This window comes from Cariama cristata, unplaced genomic scaffold (assembly GCF_000690535.1).
Source record: "Cariama cristata isolate BGI_N322 unplaced genomic scaffold, ASM69053v1 scaffold3066, whole genome shotgun sequence".
Taxonomy (NCBI): Eukaryota; Metazoa; Chordata; class Aves; order Cariamiformes; family Cariamidae; genus Cariama; species Cariama cristata.
In genome coordinates this window covers 137510-164817 of record NW_009623658.1, presented here as the reverse complement: position 1 = coordinate 164817, position 27308 = coordinate 137510, and the positions used below count along the sequence as shown (strand labels likewise).

The following is a 27308-nucleotide window of genomic DNA, read 5'->3' as shown; positions in this document are numbered from 1 at the left end:
TGTTTTCTCTGTGACACTGTCTCTCTTTCTCCAGGATGTATGAAAGGTCTTAGATTCCAGTTATGATAACTGTAGCCAATTTGATATTTTGGCCATTTTTGCTTATTTTTACATTTATACCTGCTATATTTCATATTATCTTTTACTATACTTTTAGTTCCAAGACTGGCAGATCTGTGCATTGATACTGCATTTTCTTGTGATTTGTCTTTAGCCTTTATTCCTACTTGTTAGCTCATCTTCTGGACAGCCTACTATGATTAAGTATCAAATAAGAAGTGTGTGTATGAGTATTTGCCTCTATGTTTGCATGTCTGTGTGTTTGTAACCTGTGATGCCATATTACAATAGTGATATTGATTCATGCTATATAACTGTTATTTTAATTCAACCATTCCTTTGGTATTCCACTTACAGAAGATAACTTCATCGTGTTAGGTTCAGCACAACACCTGAAGAAAGATTAGTCACATTCAGTGGACATTTGTCATAATCTTCATAAGGTTTTCCACTTGTACCAGTTTCTGGATTTTATTTGACTCTCTTTTCCATTTCTTCTATCCATAGCATAACTCTTAGAAAAATTTTCTGAAAGTTACTAGAATGTTATAATAAGTTTGAATTATTGAGAGACAAACTGAAATAGGATGTGTATTTGAATGCAGGCATAATATCTTGCACTTCCCCTGACCAAATACTTTACAGTCTTCAACTGTTTTATTCTCACTAAAACCATATTAACAATAAATCACATGAAATAATTCCACATGAGGATCGTGGGATTTCTTTACAGTCACAAAAGGCAGTGTCAGAACCAGGACTCAGGAGTATGGCTCCCTGGCACCATGCGTGGGCCACACAGCACGTTCCTTAATTACTGGCTGCCGAGCTTTTAAGCGGTTGAGTTGTGACGCTTCCGTAGCAGGAAGAAAGAAGGACCAGAGGGTGAAAGTTGCCCAGAGTTAAACCGATGTAACTGTTTCTGCCTACAGCGTTGATGACAAAACTGCCTACCTGGCCCTGGGAGCAGTGAGGAACATCTCGCTGAACATATCTATCTCCAACGTTGGGGATGATGCCTACGACACGAATGTTTTCTTCAATTTTTCTGGGGAACTCTTCTTCATCAAAATGTGGCAAAAGGTAAGAAAGGCCAGTCTCACTGTGAGCAAGACTCTTAACTTTGAGCCAGTTTAATTGCAAGATGTAGGTACAGGAGGCAGCCTGGTCCGCACTGCTGAGCTGTTTGTAACTTATTTCTGGTTATGCTGGGTTTGAATTTCTTCCAGGCTCTTTACTGAGGTTTTTTTCTTTTGTGGGTTTGATCTGTGTAAGTTACACCCTTTGTGTTTCTGTAGAAGGCACAGCACTGTTATCTGGGGTGCACTAATGAAAAAGAAAGGCCATTTGGTTGAAGTATTAAGAGGTAGAGGGAGACTGGTTTGGAAACCAGTAGGGTACCAAATGGTCGTGAAATACAAAGGATGCCTCTAGTTTGAGTGGTGCCACACTGCACTCAGCAGTCCTGGTCATCTCCTGACCTGGGCTCCTAGATTTTCTCCTCGTTGAAATGAAGGTACAAGGCTGTTCTTTGCTCGCATCCCAGTGCACATCACTAGATCCAAGAGCTCAAAAGTGCTTTGAATGTCACCTGCGTGGAGTCAGGTGAATATTTTGAGTTTGAGTCTCTTTACATTTAGATTGAAATACTTGGATGTTTTCATTAGTATGAGTTCACGTAGAGAGAAAGTTGTTGAAATACAAGCACTTGAATCGAGCTTTTTGCGAACTGATGGCCGTGAAAGCTGTCTGAGCATGAGTAATGTGAAAATAATTGTGCAAAATGGGAGCTGTACAATCAGAACAACATTCTGCTGTTCCTGCTTTTCACAGTCGTTTGTTTCTCTGCTGGAGCTTTGCTTTGCTTTGCAAGCCGTAAGAGCAATATTAGAGACAGTAGTACAACAGTTGCGTAGTATGGGATTAACTTGATCCGTTGAACCAATGATATTTTGTCATTATTTGTCATGTTTTATGATAGATATCAGTTATTATAAACGTCTTATTACATAATAAAGCAAAATGTGATAATTTTTTATACATGTTAATTCTCTTAGTGTTCATTTTTGACTACTATGTTTAATACCATTGCAAGCCTCAGAAAGTTGTCTTTGTATTATAAGCTTCGTTTTCAGACATTATGTGCTGCAATTGCACAATTTATGGAGAGGAAAAAAGCAGGGGATAAAATAGAAATGCCTTACACCAATATGCAACTTCTCCCTAATGGAAGTTTTATGTGAAGACTTGCAGGGTCTGGCCCAGCTCCTTGAAGTCGGTGGGAGGGTTTCCATTCCTTTGCACTGGAAAAGAAACAAACCTTGATGCATGTTCTTTTAAAAGGTTGTTGTGGTCTTTTCTTTTTCTTTCTTTTTTTTTCTGTGCTTACATGTTGAATATTTTGCACACATGGATTAACTGGAACACCAATTGCCTTCATTGCTCTTCTTGGCCAACACTGTGAGGGAACAAGCTGAAGATGATGTACTGTTTCCCTTGGTATTTTACCTTGACCCTGGGTCTATAGCAGACTTAAAACATCTGTGCTGAATGCTGCCTAGAAGGAGCACTTTATGGAAGCAGATGACATTGTTGTAGGGTTATCTCACTACTCAGTGTGTCTTCTGCTAATAGAAGCTAGCATTTCATTTAAAAAAAATATAAAAAATTACAGCACTCATCAAGGAAGCATTGCAGGCTTCCTTCTTCCTCGGGTCTTGCTGCAAACAGGATCAGGGCATAGTCTGCTATTATTTCTGCTGTTTTTTTCTTGTGGTTGATTTGATAGGATTTGGGGTTTTTTTTCTGATAATTATTTTAGTAACAGTTTCAAAAAAACAAGTCACAGAGTTATGTTGAGCTATTTTACTTCCTCTCAGTCAGCTTTTGCTTTAGGACAAACTAATATGTTGTTGGCCTCACTATTTGTCGAGTTGGGAAACTGGATTGCAACCTCATGGCCTCGATTACAGTGTTACATTTTCCCTAAGCTCTTTGAACAATTATTGTTTTTTGTAAAATATCACAGCCTCCATGTTTCATAACCTACTCCCATCCCTTGACATCTATGCATAATATGTACTATGCAAGTACTTTAAATAGATTTTGTTCCTGGTTGAACATTGCTCAGGCAAAAATCCAAAATGTTAAGCCAGAATAAAAATGGCAACTCCTAAGGTTTCCCTTAGTGGAGCAGTTTTGGAATCAAAAGAGCTTCTTGTTGTGGGAAACTTTCAGCAGCAACTGCCTTTTAATGCTTGGTCCTTTTTCTGCAAGATGACTCTGAGAACGATGATGGTGTGGTGGGCCTTTGTAACCTGTCTCTGGAGTCCTTTCAAGATGCTGTGAGTCCCCTGTGTGTTTTCCCTGTGTCCGCACTAGGGACGTTTCTAGTGGATTCAGTGCGGTTTTGTTTCTGTCTGTGGGTTGGTTACAGTGAGACCTGCCAGTGCAAAAGTTTAATGCTGTTTTTTTTTCAACAGAGTTATTAAGGCATAATGCCACATCTTGTGTTTGAAAAGAAACGGGGTGTCCTAGCTCAGAGGTGATGATGGTAGCGTTCCCTGAAGGGTCTGAGTGGAGCTAGCCCCTCTTTCCTTTCTGGAGTCTGAGATTTCATGAGATGTGGTGGATAGAGACACTACCTAGAGAACAGTCAGCCATTGGAATAATCTCCCCAGAGAAGTGCTGGATTCCCCAACATTGGACACTTTTAAGATTCAGCTGGACACAATGCTGGGTCATCTTGTCTGGACCATGCTTTTGCCAAGAAAGGTTGGACCAGGTGATCCTTGAGATGCCTTCCAACCTGGTATTCTGTGGTATCTAGCAAGGCTTTGCCGCATCTCTGCAAGGTGAAAAAGTGTTCGCCAACTGATATTTAGGAGAGTTCACCTCTTCTACTGTCTGATTTTCCTGTTGTGCTGCAGCCAGTCCTCCCCATCTCCATAGACGAATCCCCGCATTTTCTTTCTGCAGTTCCTGGCACAGTCCTTCTCAGGAAAGGCACAGTAGGTGGCATGGGCTGACTTCTCATTTCTGCCCACGCTCCCTGTAGCCCTTCTGCCTCTCACTGCTACTGCCCTTTGAAGGGGCTGTCTTCACCAAGGTGTCACTCTCCTTCGGCACTCAAAGCGTCCTTTCACCCTTTTTAAATACCGGGGGACTTTTATGGGGCAACAGGAATGTAACTATAAAATACCAAATTTGTTAACTGGTGAGATTCCTGAAGACTTAGGATGCAACCGTGGGTTTTGTCTCCAGTAGCTTAGTGTGCATGTTCTTTTCCTTTATATTTACATTTACTGCCTTAAAGTTATGCCAGTTATTGTACCTCTTACTGGGCATGACAACACTTTTGTTATGAACCTTGTTTTTCAACTCCTAAAGTTGTTGGGGTTAAACTGTTTGAGATTTTTAGAAGCCAATTACAACTCACATTGCTTATTTAAAAAGAAAAAAATCATTTTAAATGATGAAGTACTTTCAGGGCTGGGCTGAGGCTGGGTGTATTTTTGAGAGATTGGTGAAGATTGGACATTAATACAACTCCTGTGCAAAGTTTCAAGCTCTTACTCTGTAAGTGTGGGTTGTTTTACAGGTGTATGGAAGTACTGCACTGCAGTGAATTTCCAAATGTGTTCACTAAGAAGAATGTTTCTTTTGAAATACAGAAAGATTTAATCATATTCTCTTTAAAAAAGGAAAAAAGAGAGCGGGAAAAAGACACCTCACCTGTCTGCTTAGATTTTTTTAATTTACTACATTGCCAAAGAAATCTTGATCTCCTCTTCTGTATAGAGTAGATTCTTTTTTTTTTTTTTTTATAGTCTTAAGGTTTATTGCCCCATAATCTTAATTCAGCTTCAGGAAAGCATCCTGTTTCAGAGTCTGAAAAATCCACTTAAGGGAGGTGATACCACTTTCCTATAGGAGAATGCAGAGTGCTGCTCTGTGCTGAATCTGGAAAAAGAATAAAAAGCTATTGCTACTAATTTCGACACCATTTCACATCTATTGGAATCGCCTCCTGGCTTGTGATGTTTTGCTGAAAATGCTTGCCACTTTGCTAACCGTTGGTTAGCTGCTGTTCATCACAGAGGGGGATTTTCCGTCCAGTTGCAGAAAAAGCACTGTAAGCTTGCTGGCAGTAGCAGTTAACGTGGCGTAGGGCAGAACCATATCTTTATTAAATCAGCTCAGCTATGGCATGAGATTTTATAGCAATGGTATAAAAATAGCATATATAACATAATAGTAAACCCAACAGCAGTAACCCAATATATATGTAGCGTTATTCTCACTGCTCTGCAAGGACTGGCAGGAATCTATCAGCTAACCCTATTTCAGTGCTGGTTACGGAGAGAGTAGGTCAGGAAATCCCATTGCTGACCATCATTTCCAGCTGTGGGTTGTTCCTAAATTTCAGACAGGCTCCCAGCAGCCAAAGCCAGCTGTGTGTAACATTTTTTCTCACAGCAGCTTTCGCAAGCAACAGCTGAGTGAAGTTAGCAGGGCTGGTCCAGGACAGGGTGAACAGTGAGGTTACGGTTTCCTGGGGTGCAGTAATTTCCCATGATTCGTTCATGAGCGTGTACCTGAGACTTTGAGTATGAATATAGCCAGTAACCGAAGTTGTGCTGCTTACAGATTCTGGGGTTTTTCTTCTGACGAGTATTGCAGTACTGTCTCTTTCTGTGTTAGCAGGGAGGTCATGCTGTTTGGATATGAACTCTTTATTCCTCGCTCCCAGAGTGCTTGCCGGCGTCTCTTGACTAGGATTGCCCAGAAGAGCTGCAGACGCAGGCAGAGTTTAATTTTTTCCAAACTGGAAATTCTCTTACACTGGTTTCCCCTACTGCTCATACTTTCTAAGAGTCTTAAGGCTGGCAGGGGCAGGATACTGATGGGGCACAACCGCCGAAGACACGTGCCCTTTTTTGGATCCAGCTGTGCCACTGGAAGAAAATTTAGGTCCTGGGTATTTGTTATGTCTCTTTTTCCAGCAGTTACTGCCCCTTTGGATCCACTGGCAGACAAGTTAATGTGATCAGTCTCACTTCACATCCAGCTGGTTAGCAGAAACCTTTTAAATTAGTGGTTTGATTTAATCCAGCTGATTTTGTGTGGAGTTGAATTGGACTTGCTCCTGTAGGCCACTGTGCCAGCGGGTCAGAGGGGAGTGATGCCAAGTAGCGTGGACGCTGTGACCCCTTGCGCTGATACAAGTGCGGCTGGAAGATTGCCCAAGCCATATATCACTTATGTGAGGGGATTTGAACCCTTTTGCCAGGAGAGGTTTCATAGCCAGGTCTTGGGAATGTAAGTAGCGTGGCAGTAACCACGCCACATGCTACCTCTCTGGTTTTGCAAATCTTAATGCTTAACTTTTGCTCCAGAGTGTACCAAAACATTTTGCATCCCTGGAGTAAAATTGTCCGGTTTCTTAACTGGGAAGAAAAAATACGTACAGTTCAAGCTATGTGACTTCATTGTTTATTTTAATTTTCTTTTTCTGTGAATTCTCAATGAAAACCTCAACTTTTATGTTTCCCTAGGGATAAGTAAGGAGCAGCACCTTTTTCAGGCCAGGGGCTGTTAGAGCCATCTAATATCCCCCTGCTTTTAGCAGGTAGGAATTGAAGACTAAATTTCTGATCCAAACTTTCCACCTGGGATTCATGTGTCACTCCCATGTTCAGGGAATGGGCATTGAGACTGAGTTTAGTTGTGTAATTAGTGCAATTGATTGGAGTCTTGTAATTTTTCTCCTGTACTGTGATTTGTCATGTATATCTGAAAGAAGTCTTTGTTATTTTTCCCAACAAATTAACTTGATGAATAGAACAAAAAAATCCCTAAAGTGTTTTGGCAAAATCCTGATTGGAATAAATGATTCAGAAGCTGTGATTTTGCAGGACTTTAGATCTTGTTCTGCTCAGTGTTGGAAGAGCCTATGTGAGCTTGATTGTTAAATCCCATTTTCAGGAGCAGCTTAACACTTAGAAATCTCATTGAAGGTTGATAGCATATAAGGTTCCAAAAGCCTTAAATGACTCCAACCTTGCAAAACCGATGCAGCTAACTCCCACTAGCTTTAAAAATCCAAGCTTTTGCAATCTTAAGCTCTTTACAGGGAAGCAATGAGTTGCAATGGGGGATCACCCCGAGCATTTCCACGAAAACAGCAGAAACTTCAGATTCAAGAAGATGGGACTTGTAATGATATACCTGTTTCTTTCAGGTGAGGTGAGGCAGAGTAAATGTTTATTTTGCAGTACAAAAATGTGGTATAAGTTTTTGTGAGGATTTGGGAAGGGGGAAGTTGATTGATTGTTTTTAAACAGCTTGTGATTAGTAAGCGATTACCAAACATCTCTGGTTTTTAGGACTTGATGGTCCTGGAATAACATATGTGACCAGATACATTGAGAAGTTTAATTCCAATCGGGTGGAGCTGTGCTCTGGGTTACGTGATGTGGAAAGTGTTTGTCCTGGAAGTAGCTTGTTGCAACTCTTAATTTGACTGTTTGCATATAGATTTGTAGTGGTTTTGAGGAATAGAGCCTGGGATGCTTTGTGTGGCTCAGATTATTAAGGGAGGCTTTATTTGACTGCCTAGTCCTGCTCTTCCCTTGGGGCTGCGAGAGGAATGGTTTTCTAAAGGCAGAACAGCTGTGTGGATGAATACGATCATGTGAGATGTACTTTTTGTAGAGGTTAGAAGGCAACCTCTGCTATAGCAAAGCCCTTTTACATGAATCCCGACCTACCTGCTGGTGTACCACCCAAGGTGGGGTTTCACCGTGGCTGGGTACCAGCAGAGGTCCCGGTTTCCATCTAGATGACAGAGGGTAAAGGAGATCCAAAGAGCTGAAATGATGAGACTTCCTCGAGGCGGTGGAGAAGGGCTCCCTGGGCAACAGGCAGTAGCTGCCCACCCCGTTTTGGTCCATGTGGGACCCATAGCTCACCAGCCGAGCTCCTTCCACCTGCACATCTTCAGGAGCTGCGCAGAGCTGGGAGCCACTGTGCCATGGTCGCATCGGTGCTGGCCATGGGAGAGGGGTTTGGATAAGGGATTTGGCTGCCTCGGTTGCTGAGATCCAGCCACCCCAATCTAGACTGTTACCCTGATAAACTGCATTGCTAGGAGAAAGGGAAAAACCCTTCGCAAAGGGTAGAGTCCAGTATATACAGCAAGTTCAACACATTGATCTTGGATGTGCCTATTTAAAGGCTATGATGTCCCTACAGAAAGTCACCAGTGCTTTTCCTGTGTCCCAATGTCTCTCTTCATTATCACATTTTGCTCTTAAACTCAGTGGAGAGAGATTTGCCAACGTTTGAGGTGAGAAATCTGTGGGACAGGGTTTGTCTCCTGTGTTTTTCGGATGAGGCTTAAAATTGTCTGAACTTTTACATCCTCTGCAAAAGACTTAAGTAAGAATTGATTTGCACGGCTTTCAGTGGCCTTTATTAGAGCAAGAAATAGCAGGTTGTTTTTGTTGTAACTTGAAGCTCAAGGTTTATCAAGTTTCTGGTATGAAAGGGGAATTCTGTTCTTGTAGAAGTTTCTTTTGGTCACTTTTAAGACAGACAACTCAAGATGGTACCAGAAGATAAATGAATCCCCAAGTGTAAAATCCAATAGAACTGTAGACAAATATGTATATGTTTATGCTATATATAAACAGATCTATATTTATGCTATATTTAAACAAATATATCTATGTTTACATTAGATGTATAATATACATATGTGTATATATATATGTATTTACGTTGCTTACTCCTGTGGGATGTTGTAGTCACGGTACTGTGTGGCTGGAAGCGGTGGCAATTGCTCTCTTTCACCTCGCTCTCTTTCACCTAGTTGCTCAGGTTTCTCTTGTGATGCTGATAGAATCTATAAATTAAAATGAAACCCTCTTTAATTAATCTTATTAAGCACAAGGCATGATCCTGCAGTCATACTTCAGGCATAGCCCCTCTGAAGTCAACAGCAGTTTTGTTTGCAGAAAGATTTTAAAAAAAAAAAAAACCCACAGCTGCACAGTCAAAAAGATGAGTAAGCATGTGAAGAGTTTTTTAGCTGAAAACTCCAAGGAGGGGCCGGCACTGTTGAAGAAATCACAAATTTTCCTTTCCTTGCGTTTGACACCAGAGCCCTTGGATTTTCTGACTCTCTTGCAAACTCCCTGGTTTCTTCTAGTGTGAAACAAGTCCCAGCTTTTTTTTTTTCCTTTCTGTTACCTCTCCCTCCTCATTCTTTAATCTTTCCCTTCCTTCAAAACCATCGTGGTAAAGCTCTCAGGAGAGCCTCGATTTCTTCTAGGGCACTAGGTGAGGCAGGCTCCCTCCTCCTGGAGCACTGACAGTCAGCGACATAACCTTGGTTTCAGCTGCCATCACCCTGCGTTCCTCTTAGCAGAAGCAGGCACGTTAACCCCCCCCTCCCCGAGGCCTTCGGGGCCCCAAATCTGTGGGGTGGTGGTTTGGTTTTTTTTTCAGAGAGGGAGCTTCCTGTGACGTTTCATCAAAACCAGAGGCGTTGAGCAAGGCGGGGAGGAAGAGCGAGAAGCGTTTCAGCTGGCTCTGCTGTACAGGCTCCGGGGGTGAGCGGGGGACCCCCTCTCCGGGCCGTCTCAGCGGACCCCCCGCCCAGGCAGGCTGCAGGGGATGCCGAGCCAGGCGTGTTCCCAGCCGACAGCGCTTTCACAGCCTGTTTTTGGGAGGAGGCCAGAAAACCTGCGCTTGACTTTTGGCCGTAACCATCTGCAGAAGAGTAACGCGGTGATTTCCACTTAGCCAGGGAAAAAGGAGGAGCGCACTAAAAAGCTGCCCTATAAAGTAGAGCAGCACCTCTTAAAGTAAAGCCTTACAAGTGAACTGCTAAGCTTTTGTTTTAAAAAAAGAAAATATCTATAGTAAAAAAAACCTGTTTGAATATCCCGGTGCAGTAAGTAATGGATTATACGTTTGCGTTTCAGCAGTGTCCCTAGGTTATGTAGTATTTATCATGTCGTCAGGTTTTTCTGTGAAGTCCTGATGCGCCTTGTATTAGAGTTTCTGAAAGAGAAAGACCAAAACCCCCAAACCTGCGTGTGTTTGCAAAAGGCACTTCCTAGGATTTCAGATTTGGCTTTGGTTGTTGGAGATTGTAGGTTGAGCTAAGGTTTATTAATTGCAGAAAAATACCCAGTGCCAAACTCATTATTGTTGTTATTACCTTAATATTCTTCTTTACACTTGAAAATTACTACCAGGGAAGAAGGGGGAGAGCGGGGCAAGGCTTGATTTTGTTGACTGTGATTCCTCATCCAGTTTGGTTTTAAATTTTCTTTTGAAATTATTTGTGAGGTTTTCTATTTGCTTTTTCGTTGAGCTGTGTGTAGTTGATGACATTTGAATTTATTTCCTGACCTCGTTGTTAATTTAAGCATTTCATTGTAACACTAAGAGCGAATAGCTGTGTTGCAGTTGAATACACCAATATTCAGTATAATTGATGCCTTACACACAGAAGGTTGTCTTACAGCATATGTGGGCATATATTGTCTGTGCTTTCAGAAATACCACTAGGAAATAAATGTTGGTTCATTTATTTTATTTCTGCCACTTTTTTTTCTGCTTTTAATTTTGAGAAGCATGTTTTGAAGATTTGGTTTTGTTATAGAATAATAATGTGTGTAACCCATGGGTTATCTGTAATATATAAAAAACAATTCCTCTGTTAACGGTGCCATGCAGCCATGATTTAGTAGTGTCCTGAAACGTGTGTGTGAGCACATATATAACATATATACATACATCTACATGTGAAGTGAGACGAAGGAAAGCTTGCCTCAGAGCCCTTTCTCCTGCCAACGGCTTCCCTGTCTCTGATTTTCCCCTGGGTTATTGGAGAGCGTGGACTCATACGCACAAGAATGCACTGCTGTTATTAAGCTTATTGTAATATTCCTATGCACAGATCATAAGGGAATAATAAAGATAAAAAGATCTGTGTTCATCCACAATTTTTTTGAAATAAATGCAAATGCAATGCACCACTGACAGGTTACAGCAGCATATATCGTTTGCATCTACATGTAGTGGTATGAAGAATACAGGAACATGGCAGTGTATAATTCTGGATATGTTTTTTTTGTGGTTTGGCTTTTTTGACGCCCAAGACTGAATTTTCTTTTCTGGATAATTGCATTGTGTCTGGACAGGCATTTAATCCAACAAAGTTTCTGCAGTTTTATAGAGAAAAGGTTTTTTTGGGAATAGCACAGATTAGCTGAAAGTGTGTCAGATATTTTGTGTAATAGTTTTTATGGTTGGTTTTTAAATATATCACTGTGGAGTCGGAAACTTGATTTTCCGTTAGTCTTTAGTTTCCTCAGGGTTTTACTGTGTTTTTGTATGTGGAACTTGGAGAACATGGTGAGGACGTAGAAGTTGCCTTAGGCTTAGTAGTATATTAGTGTCTATACTAGCCAGTGTAGGGTTTTCAAAGGGTGAATCTTCACATTTTTATGAGCAAAGCTTTTATCTTGGTTGGCAAACTGATAGTGCCTTACTAAGTTGGCACTGTTTTGTAATGCTTTGGTACATGTGGATTGTGAATTTTTCCCGTTCTGCACCTAAGTCCATTTTTTCATGAAATCTTTGGTCTAACTCAAAAAATATTGTGGCAATGCATGATTTGTAAGACTGGCAGTTGTGCGCTGGGTTACCTTTCACAGGTTGCTTTTTTAAGATGAGAGTTGTAATCAAGGGATGCAGAGAGGGAACAAATGTATGCCATGTTCAGCTGTTTTTAAACATCTCCTTTGCAAGGAGTGGTTTGTGTTGAATTTTCTGTCACAGTTGACTCACAGCCCAGTGGTCATCTACGCATGGGCCTCTGGGTGCTTGACAGAATCATTGGACCAGACCAGTAAAGATACAAATTCTAAAATAAGGTGCAAGTACATGGGTAAGATGGAGTTTGAATTAGATTTAGTCCAAGTTTCCAGCTGTGTATTTGGCTGCGTTAGTATCTCGGAGACTGTTCTTGATGCTGTGGCACTTGGAGCCAGCACTGGGATCCTGCTGGAGAGGAGCATCCAGACCAGTGCTCCAAACGGAGAGGAGGTTGCTGAGTCCATTTTCCGTTTGCCTTGTGGGTGGTGGGAGTTCAGCTGGCCAGCTTTCTTCCCAGTTATTTTGTTCCCATGTACTTGTCCTGTTGTTGGATGCAAAAGGCAGTTGCCCGCATCATGCCAGGAAATGACATTGTGTGCCTTTAGAAGGGAGAGCCTTACATCTCTTGGAATAAATGAAAAACAGTATTTCAAGTGATGGCAACAAAAGATTTGTTTTCCAAGGTGGCTACCTAAGACAGTGGCTGGGGAAGGCATCTAGTAAATCAGCTGATGAGTGGATTTAGAAGGGACAATGAATTTTTTTTCTGCTACACTACTGTCTATGGTAGGAAGCAAACAAAAGAAAGGAGTGCTTCACACCACGTCTGGTCTGTGCAGCCCATGACACTGGTCCTGAAAAATAAGAATATGAAATGATCTGCGTGATTAGAATTCACGGTAGAAGTGATACCATCCTTTCCAATATCAAGCTGGAAAACTCATGCAAAAGTAAATGACATGTATAAAAATCTACTGAAAAGACTCTGCAGATGTAAGCATAACCTGCACATGCTTGGCTCCTCAAGATGGTAGTAACCCGTAGGGTACAAAATACCTGCTGTAAAGTGGCTATGTTTGGGTCGTTTGCAGTGTGTGTGTGTTACTGATTTTGGCTCTAGGAAATAGTTTCTTTTGCTTGGCTGCAAGTACACAGTTACCTTTTTTTATTTTGCCTTGTGCCTTGCTAACGAACGGGACGGTGTATCTCTGTGTGGGTGTGTGAGCCTGCGTATGGAAGAAAGCAGCTGAATTTGTTCAAAAAATGGTACAATATGAATAGACCGAAAATACAAATACTGCTGACAACACTTGTCAACTCGGGGATCCTGAATGTCCCTAATCCTTCTCCAACTAAGGTAGAGCAGTCTATTTTTTTTATCAAAAATAAACTTTCAGTGGAATTGATGGAATAGTCAGAACTTCTGAAAGTTGAATGGTTGATGTTTCCAGTTGTGTTGGCTCTTTGATCCAAGAGGAAAAAAAAGTCTTAGCTTTATTGTTACCCCCTTTGATAGCTTTTTGTTTGTTTGTTTTGGTGTTTTGATTTGGTTTGTGTGGGTTTTTTTATGCAGCACCATAAATCTATCCATATGTATTTATAGGGCAAGGAGTACAGCAATAGGAGCAACATGCGTTTTGGAAGTATTTGTGAGATCAGATATCCGTGAAGGTACCTGACATAGTGTGATATCTTAGCAGCTCTGATACAATCATGATGTCCTTTCTCCCATTTCTCATCTGAACTGTCTATGGAGGAGAAAATAAAAATGACTAGATTATGGTCATGAGTGGAGCCAATGGGTTAATCCCAGTTTGAAACCAGTCTGCCTCAGCTGGAAAATAGCATGAGCAGTAGACCTCAAATGAAGTTTGATGTTAGCTTTTTAAAATTTATTTATTTATTTATTTATTTATTTTCCCCCCAGTGACTGTACATAGTTTTGAAATGCTACATGCAAAGAAGAGCAAGAGCAAAGGGGCCTGTTTATTGTTTTAGCCAGAGAGTTCCAACAAGGAATTCTTTCTCTTTCTGTTCCAAACAATAATTACATTTTTCAGCTATAGAAAGTACTTGTTATGTGAAAGGCACTTGTTTCTTAATAGAAGTTACGAGCCTGATTTGTTCGTGAGAATTACAAAGGACAGGTGAAAGCTGGATCACTGGAATGGCTTTTCTTTGGTTTTATTAAACATGAATTCATACAGGCTTAGAAAGGTAGTAATTTCGTGGTAATGGTAGACATGGATTACATTGAACTATGCAGTAGGTAAGTTTGGCTTGTGAAACTGTCTTGTATTCCAAGCTTGATGCTTCACTCTTTTGCATTTTTAGTAGTTTTTTAATTGTGAAGTGACAATAACTGCCCCATCCTACAAGCAGGCAGCCCTTTTGTCGTTGCTTTTCTTGGCTCTCTGAAGAGGGGAAGTGACGCAGTGAACAAGAAAGACCATTTTTGAGAGACAGCTGATCATAATACAGTCTTAAATGAAGTCATCATATTAGAAGTACCTTGTCATTGCTTAGCATCCTTTAAAGGAAGGAAGGATGAAAGAGAAGGTCAGTTTGCAAGAGGGAGAAACCAGAAAGGGATCCAAGTGCAAGGGGGACTCCCTGCCGTGACCTGCTCAAGACGGGTTTTGCTTAAATACTGCAAGGGACGGAGGATTTCATCTGAATCCTTCCCACAAAAGGAATGCTTTTCCTTTTTTGGTAGAAAATGAATGAACTGACTTTGGGGCTGGTACTGATCTTCCTCCAACATTTCCTGGATCGTTCTTCTGTGGAAGCAAGCAAATCCCATCCCAAAGCCGCCCAAGACAAGTGTTAAAAGTGAGGAGGAATGTTGGCAGAAAGTGGTTGGGGGAGGCTCTCAAGCCCTTGCATGTTCCTCCAAAGCCTCAGGTAGCAAAATGCCCAGAAAATGGTGTGACAAGGGGCTTCCTTGGGAAGTTTCCAGCTCCTGCAGTCAAGGTAGCTGCTGGCCTCCATCTCACAGCCTTTCAGATCAGATTGTTCCTCCCCGGTGGGATCTGGGAAGCGTTAGAGACTCGTGGGGATGGGAGGGAAAAGACAGCTTGAGCTTTCTGGCCCTGAGAAAACGTATGTTTTGGGTTGTGTTGGGAGTTAGAGAGGCCTTCAGGAGCCTGAGGTTATCCTGACTGGACCAGCAGCCCCCTGCGCTGAGAAAAGCGGCGTGAGTGCCAAGCCTGAGCTAAGGCGTCTTCCCTGGGGCACGGAGGTAGCTGCAGGGGCCAGAGCCCCAGCATGAGTTCCCGGACTGATGGTGTCAGCAATGATGTCACTTCTCAGATGCTAATTGCTGCTGGGGGGGGCGGGGGGAGGGGGGGGCCTCAGAAATGCAAACTTGTCATTATGAGCCAAATTCCCCAAAACCCATGTTTGCTCTGCTGAGAACTATTTTCCTTTGTGACTACTTTTGTACCGTCGTCTGTGGAAAGGATATAAAAGGAAGAATAAGGCTTTCGTCTCATTTCCAAACTTTAGAGACATAGTAAAGTCATCACAGGGAGAGTCTGGTGTCTCCAGCTGTTACTGGCCTGGACAACTCCACTGGGGGCATGGGTCATCCACCACTATAAAACAGGCTACTGTCCTGTACTTGGGGGATACTCTTATCAGTTTATCCTAAATAACAAGCTCTACACGACTTAGTCATACAGCCCACAGTGCCCAAATTTAAAGGGCATTTCTTATGTTATTAATAACACCCGGGTCATACCCGAGGATGCTCCAGTGGATGAGCGTTGCTGTGTGGGCAGGTGGAAGTCTGACTTTTAAGCTGCTCCTGCTCTGCTGGCAGAGTACGTATAGCCATACATTAACGCATCTGGAAAAAGGTCATACACTCAGGCCTGACCAAACAGTGGAGCTGAAATTTGGCCAGCCTCATGCTGAATGAGGGACAGCTGACCTAACAGCTCTGTGGGGATGGTGGATCTTGGTGATGTTCCCTGGATTATTTCCTGTATCTTGAAGAAATTAAGTTCAGCGGTTCTCAGCAATCAGGGAAAAGAAGGATTTGGCTTGCTTAGTACAGTGAAAGCCGATGTAAGTCTAATTGGTCTGTTAAAAATGAGAGTTAGTGTGGCAGCAAAGGAGGTGAAACTTCTCAAGGTGGCACTAAATCCCCCTTTCTCCTTATAGCTTCACCACCTGCCCTGCAGGTCCCTTGAAAGATGGGAGAAGCAAAAACATGATTGGTTTTGTTGGCCGGTTCTGAAACTTGTTTTGGGGCTTAATCACTTACGTGAGCCGAGTGAACAATTTCTACTGCTTCTTCAAATTCTGAGACAGTGCAGCAGATTTTTAAAGCACACAAGGTTTTCACTAGTTAAGATAAACATTTATGAGAAAGAGAGAGAGAAAAAAAAATAATGTTGGGAATATCCAGTAAATAGAAAAGTTTTTGTCTTTCTCTCCCTTTTTACTCAGATTTTCTGTTGGCTGGGATCGGTGAGCTCATGATCTATAAATAGGTTCTATCCAGGGAGGAGAGGGAAGAGACGGGAGGCTCTAATTAATTACATAGAAATAGTTGTTTTCACAAAATAAGCATCAAATCCAAGATGTTTGAAGCCAGGCTCACTGGGCTTGGGGGTGGGGTGTGCCTACAGCATTTACTAGTGAGATCATGGAATAGGAAAGGAAATCTCTCCCTAATGCCAAAGAAAACGTTTTTTCCCCCCCCTAGTTCTTTTTATGAAACAACTGTTGAGGTTTCCCAACTCCTTTTCAAGCTTATTTTCTGGTGCTGAATCAAAGGATCAGTTCATTATCAGAATACAGGTCCAGATGCCCTGCTCCCCCAGACCTTTAGGGGCACCTTTTGGCTGCATGCGTGTCAGCGTCATCAGATACATGGTTTGCTTGCTCATGTAAGCGCTGGGATGATGGGGGTCTTCACCGGTGAAACAGCGGTTTGTGGAACGGCAGAATTTATGATGTGTGACATTCGCATTTGCCGATTTGGTTTGTTAAGGGAATATCTCTGTGTTGAAAAGTAAAGGAAAACTTTCAGTCTGTGTGACACCTTTAAAACTGCAACTCACGCACAAAATCCTTTTATTCCATTGTATGATTTAATTGGATGTCCGATAGTCTTCAATCATTACATTCAGCTGGTTAGATAGAGGCTAGTTTCATGACAATGTCTAACTGAGCAAGTCCATATTGAGTCTATATCTCCCTCTCTATAATATTTTTCCTATCAGGTAGTGATTAACAATAATTTTTACACTATAGTTGCTATTGCTGCTGATTTATCATCGGCTTGTCCTTCATGTTATTCACATTGTTGCTTGCATTCCACCTGTGTTTGGAAAGGATTTACAACAGAAGAAACCTGTGAAGCTCAGGCAACAGAGCTGTTATGTTAAAGGAGTAAAGCCATCTTCGTTTCTTTCCATCATGAACCTCTTTTTCCTCCTTATGTGTGATTCTGTCACACACTTTGCTTTGGCAAGTGGAGAAGTGCATGCAGAAGAGTTTCTGAACGCAAGGTGTTTGCTTGAAGTCGCCAAGTAAACTACGTTTCCAAAAAAATGGAATAAAACTCATGAGATTTTCACTCTGAGAGCAGAAACTCCCTGAAATGCCCATGGGAATTTTTCCTGGACCTTTGATTGCTTTTAAAGCCACGGCCACCGATGCCAGACCACTACAGGCCATCTTCAAAGCTTCTATCAATAACAGTTTGGGTTTTTTCCCCCAAGTTGTATTGCACACTTGCAGCTCACAAGACTCCTGTGGCCTTCCCAGGTGGCCCGGTGCCACCACCATGTGCCACAACCGCTGCCTGGGAAGCTGACCTCAAGGGAAGGAGTGCATCCCATCGCTGCGGGCAGCTTTCCCTGTGCCTGCCTCTGTCCGACCCCGGTTTGTGCAGTGTTGGGAGCTGGGCATTGATGACAGTGGGTGTTTGAATGCTTTCTGCATCTGTAACTCCTGAAACAGATGAACAAAAAAAGGAAAACCAAACCCCAAAACTGCTGGCTTGGTTTGTGAGATACTGAGATTTCTAAACGTGAGTTGCTGATGCCTTTGGTGTTGGCTGTGGGCTGAAGGAGTTGGGGAAGGTCTGTGCCTGGCAAGGTCCAGCCCAGAAACGCAGAGGAAATATTAACTGTTCGTTCAGCTAAGAGAGAGTACTGCTGACAAAGAGGCAAAGCAGACGTCAGACTGCTAGTTATAGGAAGAAAACAGAGCCCCAAAGAGCTTTCAAGGAATGATAACCAGAGCAACTTTTAAGAGGTGTATGAGGTAGATCAGACCCACCATTTTGGTCATTTCAGATGATTTTTACTTGAATTATTGTACAGTGCCAGGAAGAGTTCCGAGTCAGTAATACCACTGATCATCTTTGTGTTCTTGCAGTTTTAAAATACCCAGCGAAGCCCCATTTTGGAAGGAAGTGTGGTATCTGTGGAATTTTGTATTAGAAAAACTGAGCTGTTGTATGCACAAGAAGGGGCCTCCAAGATTAAATTACTCTAAGCTGCACTTGCTCTCAGTCATAGGGAAATTCAGCCTGAGCCAGTCTTTTTATTTGAAAAAAAAAAATCCCCAAGCTTTCATGAGCCCAAGCATCCCTACTTGCTCTGTACGTGTGGGTAACTGTGACCCACGTTCTTTGGTGACCTCAGTTGCTGTGGAAAGAAAGTATGTCAGTGTGCTTACGGGGTGGCTATTAAATGAATTGACAAATCTTCATATCCTTGAAGCCTCGGTGAAGGGATTAAGAGGATTGTGAGGCAGGGAGAGAGAAGGGTAGGAGCAAGATAAAATTTGTGCTCTCAAAACCCTAGGGAAACCCACAAGTTGTTGATAGTACAACTGAAGGACTTAGACCAAGATTATGCAGAGTGATTTGAAGAAGCTACCTCAAACATCATCAAAGAGATGAGCCTTCATTTTAGGTTCCTGACATGGGAGGTGTTTGTGCTACCCAACTCTGCTAGCTAAGTGAGTAGGAAGCAGATTACCAGCTGTGAGCAGACATATGTTCAGTGATATCTCCCCAAAGTGGGGAGCTCTTAAAATGCAGGTCAGGTCTGTATAATTGTCCTGTTGGGTGGAACAAAACTTCCAGATGTTCATTTGAACTCTCATTTGGGAAAGTGTCCCTCTTCATCAAAAGTACAAATTGGAATTACTGAGGTATAAGTATGTGCTTTAAGTCCGGGTCCATGATGAGAATAAAAAACTGTACCAATTTAGCAAAGCTGTATTTTTTCCCAGTGCCTGATGTAAGCCTCTACTTTAGGTGCAGGTCAGAGAACCCACATTTCCAAATAACTAGTGGGGAGAGTTAGTTGCAAAGTCTATATACTGGAGAGTATGTAGTAGGTAGATGCATAGTATCTAAACGTTGAGACTTAGCATGAAGTGGACAGTGCAAGTAGCCATCCTTTGTGATATTTTCTTAGTGTATTTGTTTTAAGACTTCTCAGGTGAGGATACTGTTGTGGTCATCTGTGGTGTCAAGTGTAATAGTTCACAGGCAGAAAACCAGTAAGAACTTGAAAAGCAATAACAAGAGTGTGTGCTCTGGCAACAAGTACAGGGCTCCTTGGTATTCACTCTTGTCAGTCTTCTTTTGTACCCTTTGGAAAACATGCAGCAGCATAAAAATAAAAAACTAACAAGTTAAATAAATTCTCAACATCTTCAAAACAGGAGTGTTCTGCCAACATACTATCAAGGCTTCCAGAACATTTTCTCCTCTGTCCAGAGTATACGTGCTAGTAGCCAGGATTTACAAGGGAGACTTCTCTCCATCTAAACAACAACAAAAAAGCTTTAATTTGAGTATAGCAAAGGAAAGAGAAATATAAACTGCTGGTAAATGTATTTTCTAACAAGTTGGGGTGGTTTTTCCTTCTACAAAATGTGCAGATTATCTTAACAATTTTGCCATGAAGATATTTTCAGTGCCTTTCATTAGTTGTTATTTTTGAATGGATTAAAACAGCTAATCAGAAGAGTATTTAAAAGGGTGATGTCAACTCTGGCACAGATGATCAACAGTGTTCAGAGCAGTACTGAACTTACCCTAAGTTCAGAAATTAATACAACTTTCTGTTGACTACCTTGGTATGATTTTATTTTTAAAAATCAGTTAGAGCCATAGCCGGCACATCCTTTTGCAAGTGTAGTATTGCTCTGTTGCATCTCTCTGTTGACATTTCAGATGTAGTATCTACTAGTAACTTGTGTGCTTAGAAAAGCAGAGAGCTAGCAAGCCATAAATGAGCGTTAGGATAGTTGAATTCACATCTTCTCTGTGAGAGCAGTGGTGAGTGCAAAATAACACAAGTGACCTATACTTTTATATTTGTTTGCTTTTGCTGGTAGTCATAATTTGGTAGAAGGGTTGTCAGATAGGTGAAAGCCTGGTACTGGAGATTGTTGAAGGGGAGTTAACAGGCTGGGGGAGATTACTTAAGGAAATGCTTGAGGTAAGGAACTTGCAGCCGGTCATGGGTGGGGATGAGGGGTAGGAGCAAATTGAGGAAGCGTGCTGGTGACTCTGGGTTGGGGCCAGCATCAGTTTAGAGGCGTTGTTCTAGCTTTGGGGAAGAAATGAATGACCCTAAGGATGGGAAAAATAGAAAAAGAATATGATTATATGAACTGCCAGACCAGGCTCAGAAAGGTTGGAGGGTTTTGGTTGGACATAAGTGAGGCAGAGAAGGGTCAGGGTCTATCGCTGATCAATAAGTCATCACATAAAAGCTATGCCAGGCTCCCTTGGGAGAAAAATCATACGTGATCTAATTTGAAAATGGTTAGTCAAGGTGAAACTGAGGAAGTTTCAGTATCCTTCTTTGGGCTGTGACTGTTTTCGGTCAGGAAGAGAGAGCTCAGTTAGGAGCAACATGTTGCGTTGGTGTGTCAACATGAAGACTGTTCCCAGAGGTAGAGTCTCTGCCCTGTGACTGTTTTATCCAGAGCCAGGCAACCTTTCTTCCAGCAACAGCTCTCTCTTACTGTTTTCCCAAGGCATTCTCTTTTCCTTCTTCTTAAGTCTTAGATTTGGCAGTTAACCAAGTTGAAAAGGACCCTTCAAAGTCAAAGTAAACAATATTTAAGAAATCTTCTACAAATGTTTGTTTCAGGAGGAGGGGGGACAAACGGCAGCTGTCTTTGAGCAGGGTTTGGTTCTAATAAGGGGCCTTTTGTGGGATCATACCTGAAGTAATCTGGTCTTGTGCTCCAGCTGGCACTGGTCCCACCTTTGTACCGTGAGAACATTGGGCCCATCAAATACTATTAAGGGAAGATGGGCTTTTTCAATGCCAAAATACATGCAGTGAAAGACTTATTTGGTATGACCTGTTCTAGTGCTGACAAGCTGTTTTCTTACTGATAGCCTACCTTATGTGGCCTGAAAAACCTGTGGTTCTCTTGCAGTCCAGTCATGATCTCTGTGATAGGAAAAGAGCAAAATCTGGAGTAGTTCAATGTTTTATGTCCCCAGATAATCAGCTAGGTGAAGCCAGCAAAAGGATACCACCTGTGAGTTATTCCAGGGTAAAATAATGATCCTGTAGTCCAGCATCCCATCTGTGTGGTCAAAATGCTATACTTCTGTTGGAATGCTTTCTAGACCAAGCTGAATGCATTATTTTAAGCATTCAGCTTGATCTAGCTTGTTTACCTGTCTTTAAAAAAATTACTCTGTGAGCACCTTACTTTCTTCTCGTAGGTATCCGAGTTGTTTTGGGCAGTAAGGACTTGCCTGCATGTAGTGTATGGGTTAGGGACAAGACTATGAGGGGGTACTGCTCCTAGGCACATCCCATGTTGTCAGCCTGTAGTCAGATACACTTAGAGCTCCCATCTTCAGCAACTGCCCACTTCTGCTGTGATGGGTACTGGCCAAAGATGCCCGTGGAGGAGACAGCTGGTGTCCCCCAGTGCAGACTGCGTGGTGCACCAGGTGGACATCTGAAACAGCAGAGAGGTGGGAAGGACATGAGCATTGCCGAAATTTCTCCTCTCTCAAGTCTTAGATTTAGCAAACAGCAACATTCCCAGGTCATTGTTTCCAGGCACTATATTAATGTGATCATTACCAGTTTCCTGCGCTACTTAGTTAAAACCTCATATAATATTTACACTACAAAACACTTATGTATGCAAGTAAGACCATTTTGTTACATCTCTGCTTATACCCCCGATCACGTACCCCGGGGATTATGTTTGACAGCATTATGCTGCAGAATTTAGGTTAAGGAGTTGTTTTCCCATGTGCCCCTTATAAAGGAGTTAGAACTTGACTGTTTCATTGCTTATGTTATAATTATCAGGAACTTTTCTTTCTGTGATAAAGTACTTTGAGAAACAGACTGTGAGCCAGGCTGAGCTTCATGTTTCTCATACCCAGGTCTGCATTTGTTATGCAGTAATAGTCCAGCTATTTGGCTAATGAGCGGGCTATTTATCTGATTGACTCTCCTAAGAATATGAAATGCTGTGAAATGTTTCAGAAAGAAAACACAGTTTTCCAGATAAATCTTCACACTGTCTCATTGGAAGGGAAAATTCCAACCCCTTTGGCTATGTTTTCTAAGCAAACTAGAAACTGCTATGGAAACTCATACAATAAGCTGGGTTCTCAGCTGGGTTATACTGTCATAGAGCAGCATTGCATACTGAAAGTGTTACTTAACATCAGCAAGAAATGGCATCCAAAATTTCTATAAGCCCTAAGTTGTGCTGTTTCCGTTCCATATTTGTTAGATAAGACAGCACCAACCCTTGAGCATGCTGGAAGAGTGTGAAAATTGAATTTCTTTAGTGCTTACAGAGTACTCACGTGTTACAGAGCAGAACAACATAGGAAATGTCATGAAGAAACAATTTTCTCTCTCTCCTAAACAGTGCACTGCAAATAAAGCCTGAAGCCAGACAGTAAGCAGTGAAGGAAAAACCAAAATGTTTACTTGTTAACTGAGCTTCTCCATCGTAATTGCAGAGCAAGGCAAGGAGCCCATGGGAAAAGGTTTCTGGGTAGCCTGTGTAATTTAGAAATGAGCGGAAGGCTGAACCAGTGTGGTGCAGGCAAACTTATTTCTGCTGTTTCCTAGCATTGAACAATTTGACTTTGCAGCATTAATGGAATCATAGAATATCTCAAGTTGGAAGGGACCCATGAGGGTCATTGAATCCAACTCCCTGCTGCTTGCAGGACTACCTAAAACTAAATCATAGGACTAGGAGCATCATCTAGACACTCCTTGAACTCTGACAGGTTTGATGCCGTCACCACTTCCCTGGGGAGCCTGTTCCAGTGACCAACCACCCTGTCAGTGAAGAACCTTTTCCTAATGTCCAATTTGAACTTCAATAATGTTGTATTAATATTAATCATTAAACTGGATGGTATGCTAATGAAGCCAGAAGGTCATTCAAGTCACTCTTACTGCACCCATTAAACTGTTGCAAGCAACAACAGCAAAACCAGTCAATGCAATGTGATCCGTTATTTCCTTAACGAGCCATTCTAAAACAACTGGCATGCACCAGCCTGCTGTCGGGGCTGCAAAGACCGGCAGCCACCAACGTGCAAAACGAAGAAGTACTGCGCTTCTTCCATTACCAAGATGAGAGTTCTTTCTGTTATCCTGGTTTTTGATGTCTCTGAAGGGATGTGGCCTTGAGGAGAGGGGGCAGCTTCTTGGGTCTGTCTGGTCACTGTCACCACCAGACAGCTATGTAAATAGAAACCCCTCTTGAATGAACAGAGGCTGGGAGCTGATGAAAGAAAGTTCATAGGTTGCCACAGTTAGACAGCAAGGGACATTTGAACAACACAGAACCAAGAACGTTCCCAGAGGAAACAGCTGTGAAATTTTTCATTTGGTTACGCAGCTGCTCAGAGTTTGTGTTCACTTGATCACTCGCATAAAACTGGAGAACCTCCCAGATTGCCGAGAGGAAAAGGCAAGTGAAGGGGATGCTTCACCCGTGAAGCACTTGCTCTGATGTTTTGTGTTAAATGGAGGAGAAAATCTAATACAGTGTATGAAGACTGCAGCTTTGTACAACTGAAGCTAGATATTTGATTTGCTCAGCCGTACTGTCTTTTGTATTTCTGGAAATAGAAGCCTACTGAAGATAGCAAGGAGACAAATCCATAAAGAAGCTGAATGTGGAGGCCACTGCTCTGGCATTTGAGTAGTACTGGAGTAATATCAGGCATCTCCAAGCATGCATTGATTTTCTTCTTACATTTTCTTTTCATCTGAAACCAGTGAAATACTGTCTGAGTCAGATGAGAAAGGTAGCATTAGGTCTATAATTCTCTATAAATGTGTGCCCTGATTTGAACCACGATCTAGAAGATAAAGGAGACGTCTTTCAGATATCACAGGAAGCAATTGAAAGATCGAGAATCTGAATGCTCTCAGACTCGTAATTAGGATAATAGTTAAGTCTGTAGAGCACTAATGTGCTCGGGTCAGAACCTGAAAGGCAGAGAGGCATTTGCTGGAGATGCTTTATAGCCTGAGTCCATAGTTCAGGAAGCTACTTCCATATGTGCTTGTTCCAGCTGAGAATAGTACTCATGTAAATTTTAAGTGGATATTTAAAGCAAAACTAGTATTTGGAGTGATTTGGGAAGTACACTTAGAGACAGAACCTAGGCTTCGCAAACTGCTGTAGATACCAAAAATAGGTCAAATCAGATGTCCTGTAGCTAAGAGATTCTCAGCTGCATGTCTAGAGTAGAGTTAATTTGTAGATTCAGATGTCTAAATTTAGATGTTCATATTGTAGCTGCGTAACATAAATAGCATAGCTCCGGTGATGATCTAGTCAATAATAGGGCCAAGAAGGTGTTCAGTCCAGTCTAAACTAAACATCTGCATTTGATCTGCTAAACCATTTCCTACATCCATTGGTGATGATGGGAGCAGTGACACCTAGATCATGTAGCAATCACTTGATGTGTAGGCACTTAAAAGTGTGTATCAGATTTCGGGGCTGAGTCCTGCTCCTAAAGTTTAGTGAGATTAACTTGTCCACAGTAACAGAGCGTAAAACTGTTCCTTGATAATCCAGAGATGAGAATGTGCTAGCCTGGACCCCGACGCTTATTTTATGGAGCAATGAAACACTCTCCATTCAACAGAAGTATTTCTGTTGTAGTGGAGGCACCAGTCAAGCAGGATAGGGCTGCTCTAGCCTTTTTCATTTGTATTATTGGCAATGTCCATAGTCTGTCAATGTTTAGTATGGGGAGAGGCTCATCCCTCTACTTTATCTATGCCACCATTGTATCCCTACTGAAGGCTGATATCCATACCAGCGTGGCTCATCCTGTGGACTAAAGAGATCAGGGCAGTGAATGACACCAGGACCAGATTAACATTTCCTCCAGCATCTGTGCGTGGCATGGTTTGGTCACTGTCACCCAACACAGTTTGCTCTTTATGATACTGGTACCTGGGAAAACTGCCTGTATTCTGGACCATTTGAAAGCTGTCTTGTAATAGATGGAGGGAATAACTGATGGTCTGAGTTATCCAAGAACTTGGGCTGATTGCCTGACTCTAGTGTGTTTAGTCATGCAGTATTTCCCCATGGTCTGTCTCTTGGAGCAACGTTCGGATGATTGTCTTCTTCCCAGCACTGACCTGACTGAGGTGGAGGAAGGAAGTGCAACACTGCACTTCTCCTTATTCAGTGAGTAGCAGTTTTCTGGGAATAACGGTGCTATGGTGAGAAATATTTAGGTTTTTACCATACTTCATCACAATGGTATTTCTTAGTAATCCTTTTTTTCTCCCCAAATCTATCATCTCATGGTCTTTTTTTATTTTCTTACAGGAGGAGCTGGGCATTGCCTGTGAGTTGCTGGAGTCAGACTTCCTCAAGTGCAGCGTGGGATTTCCTTTCATGAGATCGAAATCTAGGGTAATTAATGTTGTGATATTTGCATTTGTAGAGTGATGATCCGTTCACCTCTTTGTCTCCAAGGAGTGGCTGGAAAGACAACTGCTCTGTTAAATGTCTGTGACTGATACTTTCTGCAGCTTTCTAACCCAGATATCCAAGCCTCTCACGGTGGTGGATGGTAGCTGTCCTCTTTCCCACCAGGTAGAGCCAGTGACAGTTCCCTTTGCACTGCAGTTCCAAGTGCTCTTGAAAAACAGTGCCAGAGTTGCAGCTATGAAAAACTTACATATTTTCTCTGCATAAAATTAGAAAAGGACTCTGTCTTATTTATGTTGTCTTAATCTGGTTTTATTTTTGTCTTCTGCATTAAAGTGCAACTGAATTTCTACGAATTACAATGAAAATGTCTTAATGACGTTTGCATATGATGGTCTTCTGGTAGCTTCTAAAGAGGATTTTGTCCTGTAATAGAAGAGGAACTCTCGTAATGTTTAGAAATGCAGCTAGGTTCTTTCTGTCACTAAATCGAGCTGTACAAATGACCAACCCAGAAAGGTGAGAAGATGAGGAATAACTTCAGGATGACCTGAAGAAAATAAGTCTAAAATGTTTCAGAAAATTTCAGCTTCAAAAACTAATCCTTTCTGTTTGAACTGACATATCCTTTGACCCTACGTGAAATTTTGTGGTTTATGTGTTTTATGGACTGTAACATTCAGCTTCAAAAACTAATCCTTTCTGTTTTAACTGACATATCCTTTGACCCTACCTGCTCTTTTGACACATTTACAAATGGAATGGAAAAAATAAATCCAGTAGAAAAATATTATCTGGAATGTAAGAATGTCAGTGTTTTGCTTCAGAGTGACATAGTTGGGTTATCTTCAGGTTGTTTTTAGCAAGCCATTGAAATTAGCATGAATTTGGAGACTGTTTCACTTGGCCAAAAACTGTTTTGGAGTTAGGTGGAAAAGTTGTTGCATTGAGAAGTTAATGTGGTGCTACTGTGGTCATCAAAGTAGATTCTCTTTTCAAAATTAGCACCTAATTTTATCCATTATGACGGGTGGCCTGAATACTGCTTTAGTTTGTGGCGGTTGCTCTAAGATTCTGTGTGGGCCTATGGCGTGATCTTTATTCCCCGAAAAGATCTTTTCACCAGCAAGTAATGTCTAGATTGGTGCTGAGATAGTTTTGGGTAGTGATCGCCTTACACTGGAAGTCTCTTGCCCTGGCAGATGATCTCCTCAAGAAAATATCTTTGAAGGGCAAATCTAGTGAAGGTCTTTTCACAATGACAGAAAACTCGGACTGTCTAGTATTTGAACAGAGACACAATTGCTAAGATTTAAAAGCTACTCTACAGTAGAGGAAGCCCTCTTACATGTATCAAAATACACTACTTTTGTACAGCTAGGCCAGTAAAATATATGTGAAGTTTCAGAATAAATACATTTTGAAACAATATACAGTGTCTCTAAATACTGCTTTTTCTTTGCGCAGTATGAGTTCAGCGTGATCTTTGACACAAGCCACTTGTCTGGGCAGGAAGAAACACTGACCTTCCTTGTCACGGCCCAAAGGTAAGGGAACCTTTGTACATCTTGATGACTTGGATATTCTTTGTCGCATGGAGTGTGCGT

The 27308-nt window shown here is 41.8% G+C and overlaps 1 protein-coding gene across 1 annotated transcript in view; it reads left to right on the top strand.

Moving 5' to 3' along the window:
- Nucleotides 1-27308, top strand: part of LOC104163724 (integrin alpha-9-like) — a gene marked incomplete at its 5' end in the record, with an annotated part of 103722 nt that overhangs the window by 24687 nt on the left and 51727 nt on the right. The window contains 3 exons of the mRNA XM_009702826.1: nt 993-1143; nt 25597-25683; nt 27169-27248. Coding sequence (XP_009701128.1) covers nt 993-1143; nt 25597-25683; nt 27169-27248 — 318 coding nt within the window. The remainder of the gene's footprint in view (nt 1-992; nt 1144-25596; nt 25684-27168; nt 27249-27308) is intronic.